Source organism: Triticum aestivum, chromosome 1B (genome assembly GCF_018294505.1).
Source record: "Triticum aestivum cultivar Chinese Spring chromosome 1B, IWGSC CS RefSeq v2.1, whole genome shotgun sequence".
In the NCBI taxonomy this organism is placed as follows: domain Eukaryota; kingdom Viridiplantae; phylum Streptophyta; class Magnoliopsida; order Poales; family Poaceae; genus Triticum; species Triticum aestivum.
Genome location: NC_057795.1, coordinates 509,402,182 through 509,421,494, shown reverse-complemented (window position 1 = coordinate 509,421,494; position 19,313 = coordinate 509,402,182). Strand labels below are relative to the sequence as shown.

At 43.0% G+C, this 19,313-nt stretch overlaps 2 protein-coding genes across 6 annotated transcripts; both read right to left on the bottom strand.

Annotated features, from left to right (window-relative positions):
- Window positions 1-10,032: 10,032 nt before the first annotated feature.
- Window positions 10,033-12,630, bottom strand: LOC123135520 (protein LSD1). Of its 2 annotated transcripts, none has more exons than XM_044554614.1 (6): window positions 12,381-12,630; window positions 12,000-12,177; window positions 11,500-11,613; window positions 11,186-11,299; window positions 10,461-10,570; window positions 10,033-10,306 (listed from the first exon to the last, which is right to left on the bottom strand). In XM_044554614.1, exons 2-6 carry the CDS (start codon window positions 12,064-12,066, stop codon window positions 10,271-10,273), a joined length of 441 nt encoding a protein of 146 aa, XP_044410549.1. In that variant the 5' UTR covers window positions 12,067-12,177; window positions 12,381-12,630; the 3' UTR covers window positions 10,033-10,270. The 2 variants fall into 2 exon arrangements, with proteins under 2 accessions (XP_044410549.1, XP_044410559.1); XM_044554624.1 differs by having other exon boundaries at window positions 12,359-12,590.
- A 260-nt stretch (window positions 12,631-12,890) lies between these two features.
- On the bottom strand, window positions 12,891-18,962 carry LOC123135496 (pentatricopeptide repeat-containing protein At2g46050, mitochondrial). Of its 4 annotated transcripts, none has more exons than XM_044554599.1 (5): window positions 17,185-18,962; window positions 17,012-17,091; window positions 16,322-16,920; window positions 15,289-16,237; window positions 12,891-14,934 (listed from the first exon to the last, which is right to left on the bottom strand). In XM_044554599.1, the coding sequence occupies exon 1, from the start codon at window positions 18,804-18,806 to the stop codon at window positions 17,274-17,276; it is 1,533 nt and encodes a 510-aa protein (XP_044410534.1). In that variant the 5' UTR covers window positions 18,807-18,962; the 3' UTR covers window positions 12,891-14,934; window positions 15,289-16,237; window positions 16,322-16,920; window positions 17,012-17,091; window positions 17,185-17,273. The 4 variants fall into 4 exon arrangements, with proteins under 4 accessions (XP_044410534.1, XP_044410524.1, XP_044410529.1 ...); XM_044554589.1 differs by having other exon boundaries at window positions 12,891-16,084; window positions 16,158-16,237; XM_044554594.1 differs by having other exon boundaries at window positions 12,891-16,237; window positions 16,322-16,622; window positions 16,767-16,920.
- Window positions 18,963-19,313: the final 351 nt, after the last annotated feature.

Here is a 19,313-nt window from a genome sequence, read left to right as displayed (position 1 = left end):
TCATGTAATCACTTAGATGACTAGAGGGATGTCTATCTGAGTGGGAGTTCATAAGATGAACTTAATTATCCTGAACATAGTCAAAAGACCCTTTGCAAATTATGTCGTAAGCTCGCGCTTTAGTTCCACTGTTTAGATAAGTTCCTAGAGAAAATATAGTTGAAAGTTGACAGTAGCGATTATGCGGACAGTAGAAAGCTTATGTCCTTAATGCACCGCTCAATGTGCTGAACCCCAAACGTCGTTTGTGGATGTTGCGAACATCGGACATACACGTTGTGATAACTATGTGATAGTTCAGTTAAACGGTTTAGAGTTGAGGCACCAAAGACGTTTTTCAAAACATCGCGGAACATATGAGATGTTTCGAGGGCTGAAATTGGGATTTCAGGCTCGTGCCCACGTCAAGAGGTATGAAACCTCCGACGATTTTCTTAGCCGACAAACTAAGGATGAAAAGCTCAATCGTTGAGCTTGTGCTCGGATTGTCTGAGTGCAACAATCACTTGAATCGAGTGGGAGTTTATCTTCCAGATGAGATAGTGATGTTTCTCCAAAGTCATTGCCACCAAGCTGCTAGAGCTTCGTGATGAACTATAACAAATCAGGGATAGATATGATGATCCTTGAGATATTCATGATGTTTGACACCGCGAAAGTAGAAATCAAGAAGGAGCATCAATTGTTGATGGTTGGTGAAACCACTAGTTTCAAGAAGGGCAAGGGCAAGAAGGGGCACTTCATGAAACGGCAAATCAGTTGCTGCTCCAGTGAAGAAACCCAAGGTTGAACCCAAACCCGAGACTAAGTGCTTCTGTAATAAGGGGAACAACCACTGGAGCAGGATTACCCTAGATACTTGGTAGATAAGAAGGCTGGCAAGGTCGATAGAAGTATATTGGATATACATTATGTTAATGTGTACTTTACTAGTACTCCTAGTAGCACCAGGGTATTAGATACCGGTTCGGTTGCTAAGTGTTAGTAACTCGAAATAAAAGCTACAGAATAAACGGAGACTAGCTAAAGGTGAGCTGACGATATGTGTTGGAAGTGTTTCCAAGGTTGATGTGATCAAGCATCGCACGCTCCCTCTACCATCAAGATTAGTATTAAACCTGAATAATTGTCGTTTGGTGTTTGCGTTGAGCATAGACATGATTGGATTATGTCTATCGCAATACGGTTATTCATTTAAGGAGAATAATGGTTACTCTATTTATTTGAATAATACCTTCAATGGTCTTGCACCTAAAGGAATGGTTTATTGAATCTCGATCGTAGTGATACACATTTTCATGCCAAAAGATATAAGATAGTAATGATAGTACCACTTACTTGTGGCACTGCCATGTAAGTCATATTGGTGTAAAACGCATGAAGAAGCTCCATGTTGATGGATCTTTGGACTCACTCATTTTTGAAAAGTTTGAGACATGCGAACCATGTCTATTGGTGTATACGCATGAAGAAACTCCATGCAGATGGATCGTTTGGACTCACTTGATTTTGAATCACTTGAGATATGCAAATCATACCACATGGGCAAGATGACTGAAAAGCCTCGTTTTCAGTAAGATGGAACAAGATAGCAACTTGTTGGAAGTAACACATTTTGATGTGTGCAGTCCAATGAGTGCTGAGGCATGCAGTGAATATCGTTATGTTCTTACTTCACAGATGATTTGAGTAGATGTTGAGTATATTTACTTGATGAAACACAAGTCTGAATTATTGAATGGTTCAAGTAATTTCAGAGTGAAGTTGAAAATCATCGTGACAAGAGGATAAAATGTCTATGATATGATCATAGAGATGAGTATCTGAGTTACGAGCTTTGGCACGCAATTAAGACATTGTGGAAATTGTTTCACAATTAATACCGCCTGGAACACCATAGTGTGATGGTGTGTCCGAACATCATAGTTGCACCCTATTGGATATGGTGCGTACCATGATGTCTCTTATCGAATTACCACTATCGTTCATGGGTTAGGCATTAGAGACAACCGCACTCACTTTAATAGGGCACCACGTAATTCCGTTGAGACGACACCGTTTGAACTATGGTTTGGAGAAACCTAAGTTGTCGTTTCTTAAAAGTTTGGGGCTGCGACGCTTATGTGAAAAGTTTCAGGTTGATAAGCTCGAACCCAAAGCGGATAAAATGCATCTTCATAGGACACCCAAAACAGTTGGGTATACCTCCTAATTCAGATCCGAAAGCAATAGGGATTGTTTCTTGAATCGGGTCCTTTCTCGAGGAAAGGTTTGTCTCGAGAATTGAGTGGGAGGATGGTGGAGACTTGATGAGGTTATTGAACCATCACTTCAACCAGTGTGTAGCAGGGCACAGGAAGTTGTTCCTGTGGCACCTACATCAATTGAAGTGGAAGCTTATGATAGTGATCATGAAGTTTCGGATCAAGTCACTACCGTACCTCGTAGGGTGACAAGGATGCGTACTGCTTTAGACTGGTACGGTAATCCTGTCTTGAAGGTCATGTTGCTAGACAACAATGAACCTACGAGCTATGGAGAAGCGATGGTGGGCCCAAATTCCGACAAATGGTTAGAAGCCATGAAATCCGAGATAGGATCCATGTATCAGAACAAAGCATGGACTTTGGTGGACTTGCCCGATGATCGGCAAGCCATTGAGATAAATGGATCTTTAAGAAGAAGACGGACGTGGACGGTAATGTTACCATCTATGAAGCTCGACTTGTGGCGAAGAGTTTTTCACAAGTTCAAGGAGTTGACTACGATGAGATTTTCTCATCCGTAGCGATGCTTAAGTCCGTCGGAATCATGTTAGCATTAGCTGCATTTATGAAATCTAGCAGATGGATGTCAAAACGAGTTTCCTTACCAGTTTTCGTAAGGAAAGGTTGTATGTGATACAATCAGAAAGATTTTGTCGATCCTAAGGATGCTAAAAGGTATGCTAGCTCCAGCGATCCTTCCATGGACTGGAGTAAGCATCTCGAAGTTGGAATATGCACTTTGATAAGATGATCAAATATTTTGGGTTTATACAAAGTTTACGAGAAACTTGTATTTCCAAAGAAGTGAGTGGGAGCACTATAGAATTTCTGATGAGTATATGTTGTTGACATATTGTTGACCAGAAATGATGTAGAATTTCTGGAAAGCATATAGGGTTATTTGAAAGGTGTTTTTCAATAGAAAACCTGGATTAAGCTGCTTGAACATTGAGCATCAAGATCTATGAGGATAGATCAAAAAACGCTTAATGGTACTTTCAAATGAGCATATACCTTGACATGATCTTGAAGGTGTTCAAGATGGATCAGTCAAAGAAGGAGTTCTTGCCTGAGTTGTAAGGTATGAAGTTAAGACTTAAAGCTCGACCATGACAGAAAAGAGAGAAAGGACGAATGTCGTCCCCTATGCCTTAGACGTAGGCTCTACAGTATGCTCTGCTGTGTACCTCACCTGATGTGTGCCTTGCTACATATCTGGCAAGAGGGTACAAAGGTGATCAAGGAGTGGATCACCAGATAGCGGTCAAAATTATCCTTAGAGGAATAAGGATATGTTTCTCGATTATGGAGGTGATAAAGAGTTCGGCGTAAAGGGTTACGTCGATGCAAGCTTTAACACCTATCCTAATGACTCTGAGTAGCAAATCGGATACGCATAGTGGAGCAACCATTTGAAATAACTCCAAGTGGAGCGTGGAAGCAGCATTTACATTATGACCTAGAGATTTGCGAAGTACATACGGATCTGAATGTTGCAGACCCGTTGACTAAAACCTCTCTCACAAGCAAAACATGATCAAACCCCAGAACTCATTGAGACTTAATCACATGGTGATGTGAACTAGTTTAAGACACTAGTAAACTCTTTGGATGTTGGTCACATGGCGATGTGACCTATCAGTGTTAATCACATGGCAATGTGAACTAGATTATTGACTCTAGTGCAAGTGGGAGACTGTTGGAAATATGCCCTAGAGGCAATGATAAATTAGTTATTATTATTATATTTCCTTGTTCATGATAATCGTTTATTATCCATGCTATAATTGTATTGAAAGGAAACTCAGATACATGTGTGGATACATAGACAACACCATGTCCCTAGTAAGCCTCTAGTTGACTAGCTCATTGATCAATAGATGGTTACGGTTTCCTGACCATGGACATTGGATGTCGTTGATAACGGGATCACATCATTAGGAGAATGATGTGATGGACAAGACCCAATCCTAAGCCTAGCACAAAGATCGTAGTTCGTATGCTAAAGCTTTTCTAATGTCAAGTATCATTTCCTTAGACCATGAGATTGTGCAACTCCCGGATACCGTAGGAATGCTTTGGGTGTACCAAACGTCACAACGTAACTGGGTGGCTATAAAGGTGCACTACAGGTATCTCCGAAAGTGTCTGTTGGGTTGGCACGAATCGAGACTGGGATTTGTCACTCCGTGTAAACGGAGAGGTATCTCTGGGCCCACTCGGTAGGACATCATCATAATGTGCACAATGTGACCAAGGGGTTGATCACGGGATGATGTGTTACGGAACGAGTAAAGAGACTTGCCGGTAACGAGATTGAACAAGGTATCGGTATACCGACGATCGAATCTCGGGCAAGTACAATACCGCTAGACAAAGGGAATTGTATACGGGATCGATTGAGTCCTTGACATCGTGGTTCATCCGATGAGATCATCGTGGAACATGTGGGAGCCAACATGGGTATCCAGATCCCGCTGTTGGTTATTGACCGGAGAACGTCTCGGTCATGTCTGCATGATTCCCGAACCCGTAGGGTCTACACACTTAAGGTTCGATGACGCTAGGGTTATAAAGGAAGTTTGTATGTGGTTACCGAATGTTGTTCGGAGTCCCGGATGAGATCCTGGACGTCACGAGGAGTTCCGGAATGGTCTGGAGGTAAAGAATAATATATAGGAAGTGAGGTTTTGGCCACCGGAAGTGTTTCGGGGGTCACCGGTAATGTATCGGGACCACCGGAAGGGTTCCGGGGTCCACCGGGAGGGGCCACCAGCCCCGGAGGCTTGCATGGGCCTAGTGTGGAAAGGGACCAGCCCGAGAGTGGGCTGGTGCGCCTCCCACCAAAGCCCAAGGCGCAGCTAGGAGGGGAGAGGGGAAACCCTAGGCGCAGATGGGCCTAAAGGCCCACCCTAGGGCGCGCCCCCTCTCTCCCCCTCTTGGCCGCCCCCTCCAAGTCCCATATAGGGCTGCCGCACCCCTAGGGTGGGAACCCTAGATGGGGGCGCAACCACCTCCCCTCCTCCTATAAATAGTGGGGGTTTTGGGGCTGCCAGAGACACGAGAACCTCTCCCTCAAGGCGCAGCCCTACCTCTCTCTCTCCTCGTCTCCCGCGGTGCTTGGCGAAGCCCTGCAGGATTGCCATGCTCCTCCATCACCACCACGTCGTTGTGTTGCTGCTGGATGGAGTCTTCCTCAACCTCTCCCTCTCTCCTTGCTGGATCAAGGCATGGGAGACGTCACCAGGCTGTACGTGTGTTGAACGCGGAGGTGCCGTCCGTTCGGCACTAGGATCTCCGGTGATTTGGATCACGACGAGTACGACTCCTTCAACCCCGTTCTCTTGAACGCTTCCGCTTAGCGATCTACAAGGGTATGTAGATGCACTCTCCTTCCCCTCGTTGCTGGTTTCTCCATAGATAGATCTTGGTGACACGTAGGAAAATTTTGAATTTCTGCTACGTTCCCCAACAATCATTGCCTTAGATATCTTCATAATTATGCGCTTTTCTATCAATTGCTCGACAGTAATTTGTTCACCCACCGTAATACATGCTATCTTGAGAGAAGCCACTAGTGAAACCTATGGCCCCCGGGTCTCTTTCCTATTATATTACATCTCTTTTCTATTTTATCGCATCTCGTTTACTATTTTGCAATCTTTACTTTCCAATCTATACAACAAAAATGCCAAAAATATTTACTTTACTATCTCTATTAGATCTCACTTTTGCGAGTGACCGTGAAGGGATTGACGACCTCTTTATCGCGTTGGTTGCTAGGTTCTTGATTGTTTGTGCAGGTACTAGGTGACTTGTGCGTCGTCTCCTACTGGATTGATACATTGGTTCTCAAAACTGAGGGAAATATTTACGCTACTTTGCTGCATCACCCTTTCCTCTTCAAGGGAAAACCAACGGATGCTCAAGAGGTAGCACAACCTTGCCTATCCCACCATGGCTTACGCCCACAAAGGACTAGCCTCACTAGGGATAGATCTTCACGGACGAAGTAGGTGATCTCCCTACCCTTAAAAACTTATTGGTTTCTCCACATGATTTGAAGACTCCCAAGCACACCTAGCCAATTTAGGTGGCACAACCCTCAAAAAGGTAATAGGTGGGGTTGTTGATGTTGAACTCCTTGCTCTCGTGCTTCAAAAGATAATCTCCTCATCACTGAAACACTCTCTCACAGATTGTGCCTTTGGGTTAGGAGAGGGTTTGGGTGGAAAGTAATGAGGTGACTAAAAATCAAAGGTTATATGGTTCGAGTGGAATCCTTTTGATCTCAACACAAGGATCGGGAGCTCTCTCTCAGAAATATGGATATGGAATGTGTATGCTTCGCTCTGGTTGATCTCTGATAGTGGTGGAGTGGGTCGGGTACATATTGACATCACCAAAAATCCAATCGCCGCACACCTTTATGCACTACTCGGTGGGACCGAAACTACTCGGTGAGACCGATCGGTACAAAATGTTTGGACTTTAGCGTTTTGGTGAGACCGGGTGAAAACGTCGGTGGCTTCGAGTTGTGATGACCTAATCACTTTCCCCACTTCGGTGTTAGCAACTGAAACCGTTAGAAAATTTTGAATGAATTTCAGTTGGCAACAGAAGGTTGGCAAGTGTTCTTCGTTGGAACTAGAGTTCTAGGGTTTAGGAAATGGCTTATCATGAATGGCTCTATGACTCAGGGTGTATCTGTTTCGGTGAGTCCAAGTTTCACTTAAGGTTTGTGACACAGTGGAATATGAGAATTTGAATGAGGCTTTTGGAGATTGATCTCTAAGCACTTGAGCAGTGCATCCATTATCATCAACCCCATCCCCTTTTTGATACTATTGGCATACATATGGACTAAATGTAATCTTGGATCACTTAAACATAAAATGAAGTCTTGAGGTTTGCCCAAAACTTGTCCTTAGTATCTTCAGGGGTCCGCATTCACTTCCCAAAATTGTCCCTAGGTTGAACTTATCCTGAAATATACTCAAGGAAAACATTAGTTCAACAATATGTATGCTGAAATGAATTACCAAAACCACAAGGGAGTGGATGTGCCGCGAGTGGCCACCTCGACGATGCAATTTTAAAAAAGGTATGTCTCTATTTCTCTTTTTTTATACCATTACCATTCACTTTGTATCAATGGCCAACAATTAGATCAATGATACAAGACATAGTTTTACTACATGAATTCATGTTGTTTGTCCAATAAATGTGTGATTTTGTGTTACATAAAATAGTGACAATTATATTCACATGTAAAAGCATTGTGATTTTATAATCATTGACTATTGTATAGAATTTACACATAAAGTAAGTATGTTTTTTTGGGAAGAAAGGGTGTAATAATGCATTAGTTACTTGTGTGGGAAGTACATACGTTTTTCATCAATATTCACAAAAGATGTTCATAGTAGAACTTAAAATGACACATCAAGATTATAATCAGTTCAGAACGACTTCATGTCCACCCGAGTTCGGTTGACGCTTTCAAAAAGTATTAAAAAACTAAGAAGAAATTAGCACATAAATATAACATGAATTTGGTATGTCACAAAAATTCATCATAGCTCGAAAAACAAAACTGGCATTTTTTTTAATGAAAAGCGGCAATGAGCCAAACATAAAAGCCCATGCATTAGGTACTATTCGTTATAGAATTTTTCAATTAAATTTCAAGGCCGCGATAACCACCCAGCCACCTCCTTCGGACGTGACTGATTACCTTCTTTTTGGTTGATTTACTTACTGTTTTTTCTAATGACTTTGTTTGGTTTTTCTTTTTACGTTTCCCCCTTTTTCTTATTGTTTATTCTTACTCTTTTTGACAAATGATAAATGTAAAATTGATGAACTATTTACAATTTATGAACTTTTTTCAAGTTTGTGAACTTTTTTCAAAATTGATGAACTATTTTTTTCAAATTAGTGAACTATTTTTAAAAATCTGAGAACTTTTTAAAAGATTTTGAACCTCTTTTTCAGTCACCGTGAACTTTTTTCAAAATTTATGAACCCCTTTTCCATTTCGTGATTTTTTTTTGTATTCACAATGTATTTTCGATTTTTAAAAAAATGTCAACGGTAGTGAAACAGGGCCGCCCTGTTTGTAGGGTTCCGAGTAGTCCACTCCCATGTCTGGGCGCATGGAGACCCCTTTTTCCATTCGTGTTTTTTGATTTTATTTTAACTTCTAAATATGCCCGGGTTTTGAAAATAAACCGTTCTCCTGAATTTTAATTTTTTTATCGATTTTAAAAGTTAATTATTTGAAAATTGTTCTAGGATTTTAAAAAATTGATTTTAAAAATGATTATGAATTTTTAAAGAACGATATTATTATTCACGAATGTAAAAATGTTCCTAATTTATAAAAATTGTGCATTAAAAAGACAGATTCAAAAAATGTTCACGAATTTAAAAAGACATATTCAAAAAATGTTCATGACTTTAAAAATGTGAGTTCGATTTTTTGATGAATTTCAGAAAATGTTCGCGAGTTTAAAAAATGTTCATGAATTAAAAAAAAGGTTCACGAATTCATGACTTTGATTTTGAAAAGCTTCATGAATTCATGATCTTGAAAAAAAATCGCGAATTCAAATAAAATTGTGAATTCATGATTTTGTAAAAAATCACGGATTTGAATAAATGTTTGTGAATTCAAAAGATATTCATAGTTTCAAATTGTTTTCATGAATTTGGAAAATATGCACGCGAGATAGAAAACAGAAATGAAAAAACCAGAAAAAAGAAACAAGAGAATAACACATAAAACCCGTCCTAGGAAGGTTCAAATCTCCCGTAGAAGCCTACTTGGCTTGGCCCAATATAAAAACGTAGCAATCGCAAGTCGTATGCTATTGGTCGCTACCCAGCGATCTGCACGATAAATAGTAAGCGCCTAAAATATCTCCACTGGTGTTGCGAATTGTGATTTGTATTTTTGCGACGTAGCATTAGATACCAGTATTATCTATGCCATTGTATTTCTTTCGGTTTTTTACCCCTAAAAAATTCTCATTTTTTTTAATAAACCGATGCAATGCACCGGGTGCACACAAAGTCCCGGTCCACCAGATAACAACAGCTTTGATACCCACCAATCCTGCAGCATGCACGTAGACTCATTATGGCTCCTTCGGTCCACATGATTTTAAAAACGCAGGAATAGAAAAAACATATGAACAGTGATATTGCTATTCAGTAGTACTAGTATGTCTCTGAAATGTGACTAGCAGCAGGCACCATTGAGTGCTGACGCGACTGAGCACCATCTACGCCTTTTACATCATTGTGCTCTCTAAACTTTTCCGCGCAACTTTCCTGGCAATAATTGGGTCCATTGATAGAGTGGTCAGGGACTGACAGTCCTTCTCAGGCTCAGATCAGATGCATGACATGCCATCGTATCACCATAAGCTGTTTGCTGGCTGGGAGATGCCATCGGAGATTCAGAGTTGGACAAGAGTCAGAGAGATGGTACCCAACACTCACCCCATCCTGTGTGCCATGGCAATCAACATCACCGCTCCTCCAGAGTCCACCATTCAACTCCCATCTGATGCGTTTGCGCACCCTAATCATGCAGCATTTGGACTTGTATGTGTTCGTGAACTGTTCATGATCATGTCGGCAGTAATATTGTTCGGTTCAAGAATTGCCACGACAAAAGCGCATCGGCAGAAATTCTTCAGATAAACACAAGAAGAAGAAAATTTCTGAGATAAAACACATGTAAAAGAAGCTAGGATTGAACATAAACAGGGTGGGTTCATTATATCTGTCTGATCCAGTTACACAGATGATTCGACGAATTTCGAGCACTATGTATTACCAAAAACTCTTGATTATTCCGCAAGCTCGCCAGGTCCAACGAAGGTGGGAAATGGAGATGGGAGGAAGAGATTGCTTCTGGGAAGAACTCTATACATGTGCACTCAAAGCATCCTTATTCCGGGAAGCTGCCTTCAGTATGAACTTGCAGGACTTCAGTTGCTGGGCTTCTGCTCTGCACCTGATGATGCCTGAAAAGGGTAAAGAAGTAACGCATTCAGATATGGTTGGTATGAAATTCAGGTCGCTCAACAGCAATGCCAATTAAATGATGTGAAAAATCCAGAAAAAGAGCGAATGCTCTTGTCGCGTGCTAGGATTGACAGCTCTGAAATGAATACTTACCCCAACTGATGTGACGAAACTGCAGACTGCACATTTGACGGACCTCGCGCCATACTGGTACATGAGCAGCATTCGGCAACTCCCGCAGTTTACATGCGCAACCTGATTCGCTGCGGCCAAGCACAAGATAGAATTTGTCATTCAGAGTATTTGAGACTTGATGAGCACACATCAACTCTATGCACTCATCCTTCTGAGTTCTTAGAACCTGTGGAGCATCTTCAGAAGTCAGGACCCAATGCTTAGTGGTACTCCCTCTGTAAACTAATATAAGAGCGTTTAGATCACTATTTTAGTATTCTAAACGCTCTTATATTAGTTTACGGAGGGAGTATCTTTCAATCTTTGTGTTTGTGAATCGTTCAGTAGTAACTGTAGGACATGTTTGTCAGACTTATGGTAAAACTAGGAGAGATATTCATCAAACTTTTGGTAGATCCGGGAGATCCTTGTCAAACCTTTTGTTTTCTGCATCACAACAAATGCATACATCCTACTGTCCAATTTTGATGAGTGCGACTTCAGGATAAGCCAATTTTACGATGTTAACGGTTATCGACTGATTGCTAGAGCTTTTCCAACCTCAGAATACATTCTGCTCAGAAGGAGGGTTTTGCATACACGAATCAATGTCAACATCGTTTCGAAAAGGGAATCAAAACCAGCAGCATATACCACTTGCAACCCAGGAAGAGAGAGAGAAATAAAAGCTTTGGTCGATATACCTTCCATTGCCAGGTTGACAGTGTGGCAGCAAGAACACTGTACACTTGTGGCGCCGCGTATGTACATGAGAAGAGTGTGGCATCCCCCGCAAACTAGCTGCGCCATCTCAGTCCCTACACCGAATCAGGGTGGAAAATATATTCAGAGAACTGCACTTGAGGATAGTTTCCAGCTAATGTAACTTGTCACAGTCGATTAGAATGCACACTACTGTCTTCTATACTAGTAATAATGTTGTAAATATGGAACTCAATGTTGAGCTGCCACATTACTTACAAATCTTTGATGAGCAAAATGAGATTGATGTGCATACCGGGAGCCGGAACAGCGGTCACGGTACTGCAAACTGCGCAGCAGACCGACGTTGCGCCGGCAGGATACATGAGCAGATTCCGGCACCCGGAGCAGACAAGTTGGCTTTGAGCCCCTGAAATTGCACGAGCATGAAACCATAGTTATGAAATTTCAGTGGCTGAAGCTCACCTACTAGTAACCAAAAGTTACATCCCAGAAAAGCATTGCAACGGCAAAATCAGCAGAGAAACATCTATGCCTTAGTTGATAGTGTATCTTGGGCTTAATCTGTTCTACCAGAACTTCGGAGACAAAAATAGCAGATGAAAAATCAGCTCCTATATACTTTTTAGTCCAGAAATCATGAAGAAGCCAGAACGTTATGCCGTTAACATCTTGGTTTTCTGGGTAGCTAAGAAACATCAATCAAATAATAGTTTCTCAAAAACCAAAAAAGGGGAACATCAAAGGATTGCCAAAGCCGTCTCCGTTCTTGCAGTACCCAGCCGGCGACCATACCTGCATTGGGAGCCGGTGGTGTGAAGGGCACAGGAGGGGTTGGGTAAGGGGCAAGAGGAACCGGCATTGCCGTGCCCGCGGCTGCCTGAACCGGCGTCGCCGTTGCTGCCGACTGGACTTCGCACGCTCCGGTGGGAATCGAGGGCTGGGAACAGGTTGCCCTCCCCTACATGAAACCCTGCAGAAAGCGTAGGAGATTCTGGTGAGAACGCTTCAACTTTACAGGGAAAAGGCGTACTAGGACTAGGAATCATCAAGATCATAGCAAGGCAGAGTACAGTTGAGGCGCTTATGTATGCCTGACGGCAAATCGAGCGTCAAGCAAGGAATCAGACAGACGGAGAGTCGCCTTCACGCACTCGTCGCGGGGCGCCGAATCACCTGCTCGTTGCTGGACTGTGCTATGCCGCCACCGACGCTCGTCGCCGCCGTCGAGCACGAGGAAGAAGGCGGCTCGCGCTTGCCCGGTTCAGAAGAAGAGACGGATCCGCATGGCGCCACCCCGGGCAGACGAACGCCTCCGGCTCGGCTCGCGTTGCTTCGCTCGATCTGGTGCAGATTTCGAGACGAATAAGTTTGCTCAGTATAACAACATGAGTTGGAGGGAATGCGGCAGATAAGGTATAAAGCACGATACCGCTGTGGTCGAGAACGTGGGCTCTCTCTCTCTCTCATCCGCCTATGCCATGTGGGCCCCGTCCGAACTCATTATGCTATCATGTTTCGTGTAATTTTCGTTTTTAGAAATCACCGTGAACAATTATTTACGTAGTAGTACATGTTATTTTAGAACAAAAATAAGCAAGAAATTTGAGATAAACATGTTTATCTCTTCCAAGATCATGCCGGGTACTCTATTGAGAGTTCTTGTGTTTCCTCATTTCCCGTCTAACAAATGGGCTGGCTGTGAAAATTTGTGTGTTTTTCATGTGAACTTTTATCATATTTCTATGTTTTTTGTTGTTCCCGACCCCGCGTTTCCAAACTGGCCTAAGAGGAGGGGCATCACCAAGCACCGATGCTTATGGCCCAATCCTATGATTAGTTGGTGCATGCATAAAAGCAAGGGACTCATCAGTTGGCACATTTTCTCCCTCTATATCTCTCTCTTTCTATCATTTTCTCCCTCACACGGTGTGGGAGTTGAGGTTGACGTATTTAAGGGAGAAGAAGAAAGAGAGCTAATGATAGGCGGCCAAAAAGGTATATCCAAAAGTTGTTCACGGCTTACAATGACTTTTCTTTTTGTGAATTCAAAGACAATTTTTTGCTTTAATATTTTCCCATGGTTATCTCCAAATTTCTAGGAAAAGGACCACCCAAGTTGATAGTTTTTTTCACAAAATTCCATGACGCTAAATTAAGAATATATTTGTTAATATATCATTGATCCATCGGTACACACAAATTACCTCAAGATCTTTGAAATATGACCTTGTTTGTATGGCATCGAAGCAGTCCCCAATTTGCGCTTCCCGACATCCTAGTCATACATGATGCAATCAATTCCCCCAAATTTAGGATGCATCTCTAAGTAGGTATCAAGCAACATGAGAATGATACCAATCAATTCATCATGTGTTATGTCCATGGTTTTTCAATCTTTGACATGACAAAACGAAGCGACGACTAAAGAAAGATAAGCACGCCATAGTTGACACACTGATTTGTTTTCACATTAGTTCTCTGGCAGCGCAAAGATTTAATCAAACCTAGGCCAATATATGGGATAAGAGAACTACTCGATAGTTCGTGAAATTCCTTCGAACGGATGAGGCATGTAAACTTACATGTAGTTAAAATATTTAACTTAGACAATTCGACTTCTGTTCTCTACACAAATAAGGATGGACATAGTACATAAGGTACACCGAAGCAGTTACTCACATATTCGCATTATATCTCGCCACGTCATATACACGTAAAAACCAGAGTTTGTGGTCCCATCACCAAACTACAAATGAGCAAAGAAATGTGAGGCGACTACCCAGTGAGATAAGATGAGAACCAATCAATGATGCATTATTTCACGTTTCAGATTGAGGAAACAGTTAACTGCGAAGATGTCCAGAAGGGACCAGAGTCGTACACACAATCCTGCTCCACGCACGTTGTCACACAGTAAAAGTGACCATCTGTGACGAGTGCTGCATCATAGTGACCTCTAGTATAGCTAATGCATGTGTCACAATAATGAAGTAGACAAACAATTTGACGAGAAAAAATGGAGTAGAAAAACTGAAACACACATAACTGACTTGATTTGTCATCTAGGAGTATATCGTGGAGCATCATTACAAACATGTATGCTTCTTACTTTATAATAAAATAAAATTAAGTTTGAAGCACTTTGTTTGTACACACAACATGAAGTGCAAGCTTACACATGTTTCAAAAGAGCAGGAATAATCTGGAATTGTTTATGACCAACTCTAGTTTTCAAGCTACATCACAAGATTAATGTGCGCTACAGGAATTCGTTACGCCCTATCAGCAAACTTGCTTCTTTTCGAGCACAAAACCTTGTAGACATGCAACAACTGCGTCAAAACTTACACAAATTACGGTGAGCGATCATGGATGCACACGCGACAGTGATTTGGCAACACTGGCCTTCTAATTGTAATCCTTAGAAACGACTAGGAACACAAAGTACTTAACTAGATTCAACACATACAACCTACAAATTTACGTATAAGAAAACACACCCCAGAGATTGTGCCAAGAATAGGCAAGTTGGCCCAGCTAGCTACGGTTGGTTGAACATTGTGGCTGGGACCAAGTTGACGTATGTTGCAGGGTAGAGGTCGACGAGTGCCTCTCATGTCCTTTTGCTGCGGTGACTGACAAATAATGGATGAGTGGCTGACAATAGGCACGTCCCCACTTGGTAGATCCCCATGATCTCTTGGACTCCCACATACAGACAATTCATCTGTGTTTATCATATACTTACATCATTTCTACATCGTGAAATCTTAATCTTATCCTTTGCCCCACCAGGAAATAAAGAGCAAAAGACCACACACATCAAAGAAAACCATAGACACCATTGATGAGTTTTGTACCGTGTGTCCTATTAATATCTAAATGCATGCAAATAGATTAATTCATCTTGTAAAAGATGGCAATCCTTAGTTAGAAATAGAATTCGTGCATATCGGTTGTGGACTCTACCGCAGACATATTGACTGTGTCTCCCGCTTCTTTAGGGTCATGTGAAGATTGAAAGCAATTTAAGCTAGAATTGGTAGTACAGTAAAAGTAGGGGTTAGGCAGATTGATATACCTCAGCCAACCACTTCCAGAGTGAATAGTAGGATAGGGCAGCCAAACCCATAGCTTTCCCATCAAGCACCAAATAAGAGATGTTTGCATGATGTCAATACGCAATAGCCAGCCAGGAAAATTTCGTATTGGGTTCATCCCAGTAAAAGTATGAGGTCAAACTAACTAGTGACACACGGTGCTAAGTACCAAGTAGCAATTTAGTCAGTTTAAGAAAAACTCATTGGGTTCATGTTCACTTGAACCCAACACTTACATTCCAGATTAGCCCCTGATGTAATACCAGAGTCATATGCATGGACAATACAGCCTGTAGACTTGAATTGCACTAAAAGCCCAGATCTGGACCTGACTCACCAACCTCCAGCCACCAGCCAGAAATGGAGCACCACAAGCTTGCCTGCGAAAGCAGTGTGGGCAAACGACGGCAGGCATCAAGAACACACACATAGAGTCATCATGCTCACGATCATCGTCTGTCAATTATGATGACTGAGATAAGAACGGCCGCCCGTCAATTATGATTGATCGAGTTAAGAGTGCTCAATTTGTGGGGTACTAATCTGCTGCTTAAGTTGCTGCCATGTTGTCTCAGGCGTCATTCGGGAGAGAGGAGCTTGGGGAGAACGACATACTGATTAGTCTTCGCTCCACCATCTCATAGCGGCGAGAAATATCCTAACATGACTCTCAGCCATCGTCATCTCGGGGATAGAAGCGGCGGATTAGGATCACGGATCACGGATCACCTCATCTACCTGCTAATCCTCCTAACTTTTCATATTATAACACAACATCTGGAGGTTCATGAGAAGTAATAAATCGATTTGTACCACTGCGATAGAAATATATGATTGTTGAAATACTTACATAAGCATAACTGCATAAGCAAGAGACCACTTTCTGCCTTCCCGAGGGTTCTAGTATCCTATCTCCGTCTTTATGATAACCTGTTCCAGGCAATTCTGGCAATCCATTCAGTTTAAATATATGGTGAGATGATGTAAATACCATGTAATAAGGAAATCTTATACCTGAAAATGGTTACATTGTCACACTGGTAAGGTCTGAGACCATATATTGCAGATGTCAATTTAACCCACATATATTTTTACTGAGATATCAAAACCGTTCTGAAATAATCTGAATCCTGTAGACTTGAATCGCACTAAAAGCCCAGATCTGAACCTGCCTCACCAACCTCCAGCAACCAGCCAGAAATGGAGCACCACAAGCTCCACTGAGAAAACAGTATGGGCGAAGGACGACAGGCATCAAGCACACACACAAGAGAGAGTCATCATGGTCACGATCATCGTCCGTCAATTATGATGACTGAGATAAGAATAGTCGCCCGTCAATTAAAGATCGATTGAGTTAAGAGTGCTCAATTCGTGGGGTACTAATCTGCTGCTTAAGTAGCTGCCATGTTGTCTTAGGTGACATTCGGAAGAGAGGAGCTCGGGGAGAGCGACATACTGATTAGTCTTCGCTCCACCATCTCGCAGCGGCGAGAAATATTCTAACACGACTGTCAGCCGTGGCCATCTCGGGGAAAAAAGCGGTGGATTAGGATCACGGATCACCTCATCTACCTGCTAACCCTCCTCACCTTTTCATATTAGCACAACATCTGGAGATTCATGAGAAATAATAAATCGATTTGCACCACTGCAAGATAAATCTATAATTCGACAGAAATATATGATTGTTGACATACGTACATAAGCATAACTGCATAAGCAAGAGACCACTTTCTGCCTTCCTGAGGGTTCTAGTATCCTATCTTCGTCTTTATGATAACCTGTTCCAGGCAATTCTGGCAATCCATTCAGTTTAAAGAAAATATATGGTGAAATGATGTAACTACCATGTAATAAGGAAATCTTCAAGCTACCTTAGAATGGTTCAATTGCCACATTGATAAGGTCAGACACAATATATTGCAGATGTCAGTTTAACCCATATATATTTTTTATTGAGACATCAAAACCGTTCTGAAATAAAATCTGAATCCTTACAAAGAGTATCGTCATTGCTCTCTTTTTCCATGAATGTAACAAGAATTTCCATCATTTGTCGCATATTTGTTGATTGTTGGAGCAAAATATCATTGGAGACAAATGTCTGAACCTTTCCACCTATTTCTATCCAGCTACAACCAGGCACCTTGTTGCTGCACACGTTTCTCATAAGACTTCTTACCTTTGCAAGCTCACTCCAAGCTCCTGCAGCAGCATAAGCATTAGATATAAGCAGGTAATTTGCTGGCTCGTTTGGCTCCAGACTGAGTAGCCTATCAGCAGCCCACTTTGCCAACTCAATGTTGCCTCGTGTCTTGCAGGCAGCAAGGAAAGCTCCAATTACATCACTGTTTGTTTGGCAGGAGATGTTGAGTAAAATGTTGTAGGCATCCTGAACCCTGCCAGCTCTCCCTAGGAGATCAACCAGACAAGCAAGATGCTGCGGCCATGGATCAATTTGGTAATCCGTCGTCATTAGAAGAAAATACTTTAGGCCATGTTGAATGAGTCCAGCATGGCTGCAGGCAGAAAGAACTCCAAGAAACGCAATGCCGTCAGGCCGCACGCCTTGTTGGAGCATTCTTTCAAACACATGGATTGCATTCTTGGCACACCCAAGGTAGGCGAAAGATGAAACCATGGATGACCATGAAACTATGTCTGGGTTATGGATGGTAGCAAATGTCTGTGTTGCTTGCTGAAGAAAACCATTCTTACCATAGGCCATGACCAGAGCGTTGGCTACTTGCAGAAATCCTTGTAAGCCCCTTTTGAGGGCATAAGCATGAAGCTGGGTAGCCTCATAGGCAGCTGCCATGTTGGCACAGGAACTAAGCAAACTGGCAAGCGTGAGCTCGTCAGGCCGACAACAGCGCCCATCATCATTCCTGAGCATGGACGCGAAAATCTGCAGTGCTTCCTTGCCTCCATCATGGTGGCCATAGCAGACAATGATGGCATTCCAGGATACAGAGTTCCTTAGTAGCATGGCATCAAACACCCGGCGAGCATCAGCGACCAGGCCGCACTTTGCATACATGTCGAGGAGCGCGGTGGCGACGACAAGGTCCAGCTGGAGGCCCAGCCTGAGAACAAGGCCGTGCGCCAGGAGCCCCAGGTACTGGCTACAGGAAGAAGGAGGAGCGCGGGCGCTCAGTAAGGCACTGAAGGTGAAGCCGTCGCCGGAGAGGCCGGAGCTCCTCCGCATGGAGGCGAAGAGGGCCCATGAGTCGAGGAGCAGACCATGGGAGGAGTAGCAGGAGACCATGACGTTCCAGAGCACGAGGTCCCTGTGCGGCGTTTCGTCGAACACCCTGCGCGCGTGCGTGACGAGGCCGGACTTGGCATAGGCGTCGGCGAGCGCGGTGGCGAGGCGAGTGTCGGAAGCGTGGCCGGACTTCACGAGGAGCGGGTGGACGCGCGCGCAGGCGTGGCGGGCAGTGGCGCCAGCGGTCACGCGGAGGAGAAGACGCAAGAGGAAGCCGCGCGGCCACATCAGACATGCTTTGTCAAAAATTTCTTAGCAACTCCCCACCAAGCACCAAGGCGCCAGCCCTATGTTGAGCAAGCGGAGATGAGATAACGGCCACTGCAGTCTACCGAGCCCGGCAGCCCCCGGAGCTTAGAGCAACTCCAGCCGTTGGCCCCCCAGGAGGCCTGAAAATCACCGGCTGGGGTGAGCCGGTGCAAAAATCGGCGCTGGGGCGATTAGGTTCCCAGTCACCATTCCTAGGTCGCCCTGCGACGCCGATATCAGCCCATCTGTTTCGTAAAGCGCCCGTTTTTTGGTCCAGTTTCGGTGGCAAATTGGCCTGATATCAACACAAATCGTCCATTGTTCGTCGTGGTTGCGCGCAAATTCAACACAACTATTCTTTTATCACATAGTTCATTACCGAAAATCAATAGAAATCAAATAGTTTAACAACAAATAATTCAATACAAATTAAGTTCAACAAATAAAACTCTTATTTCATCACACGTCAAGCTAGGCGTTGCCCTT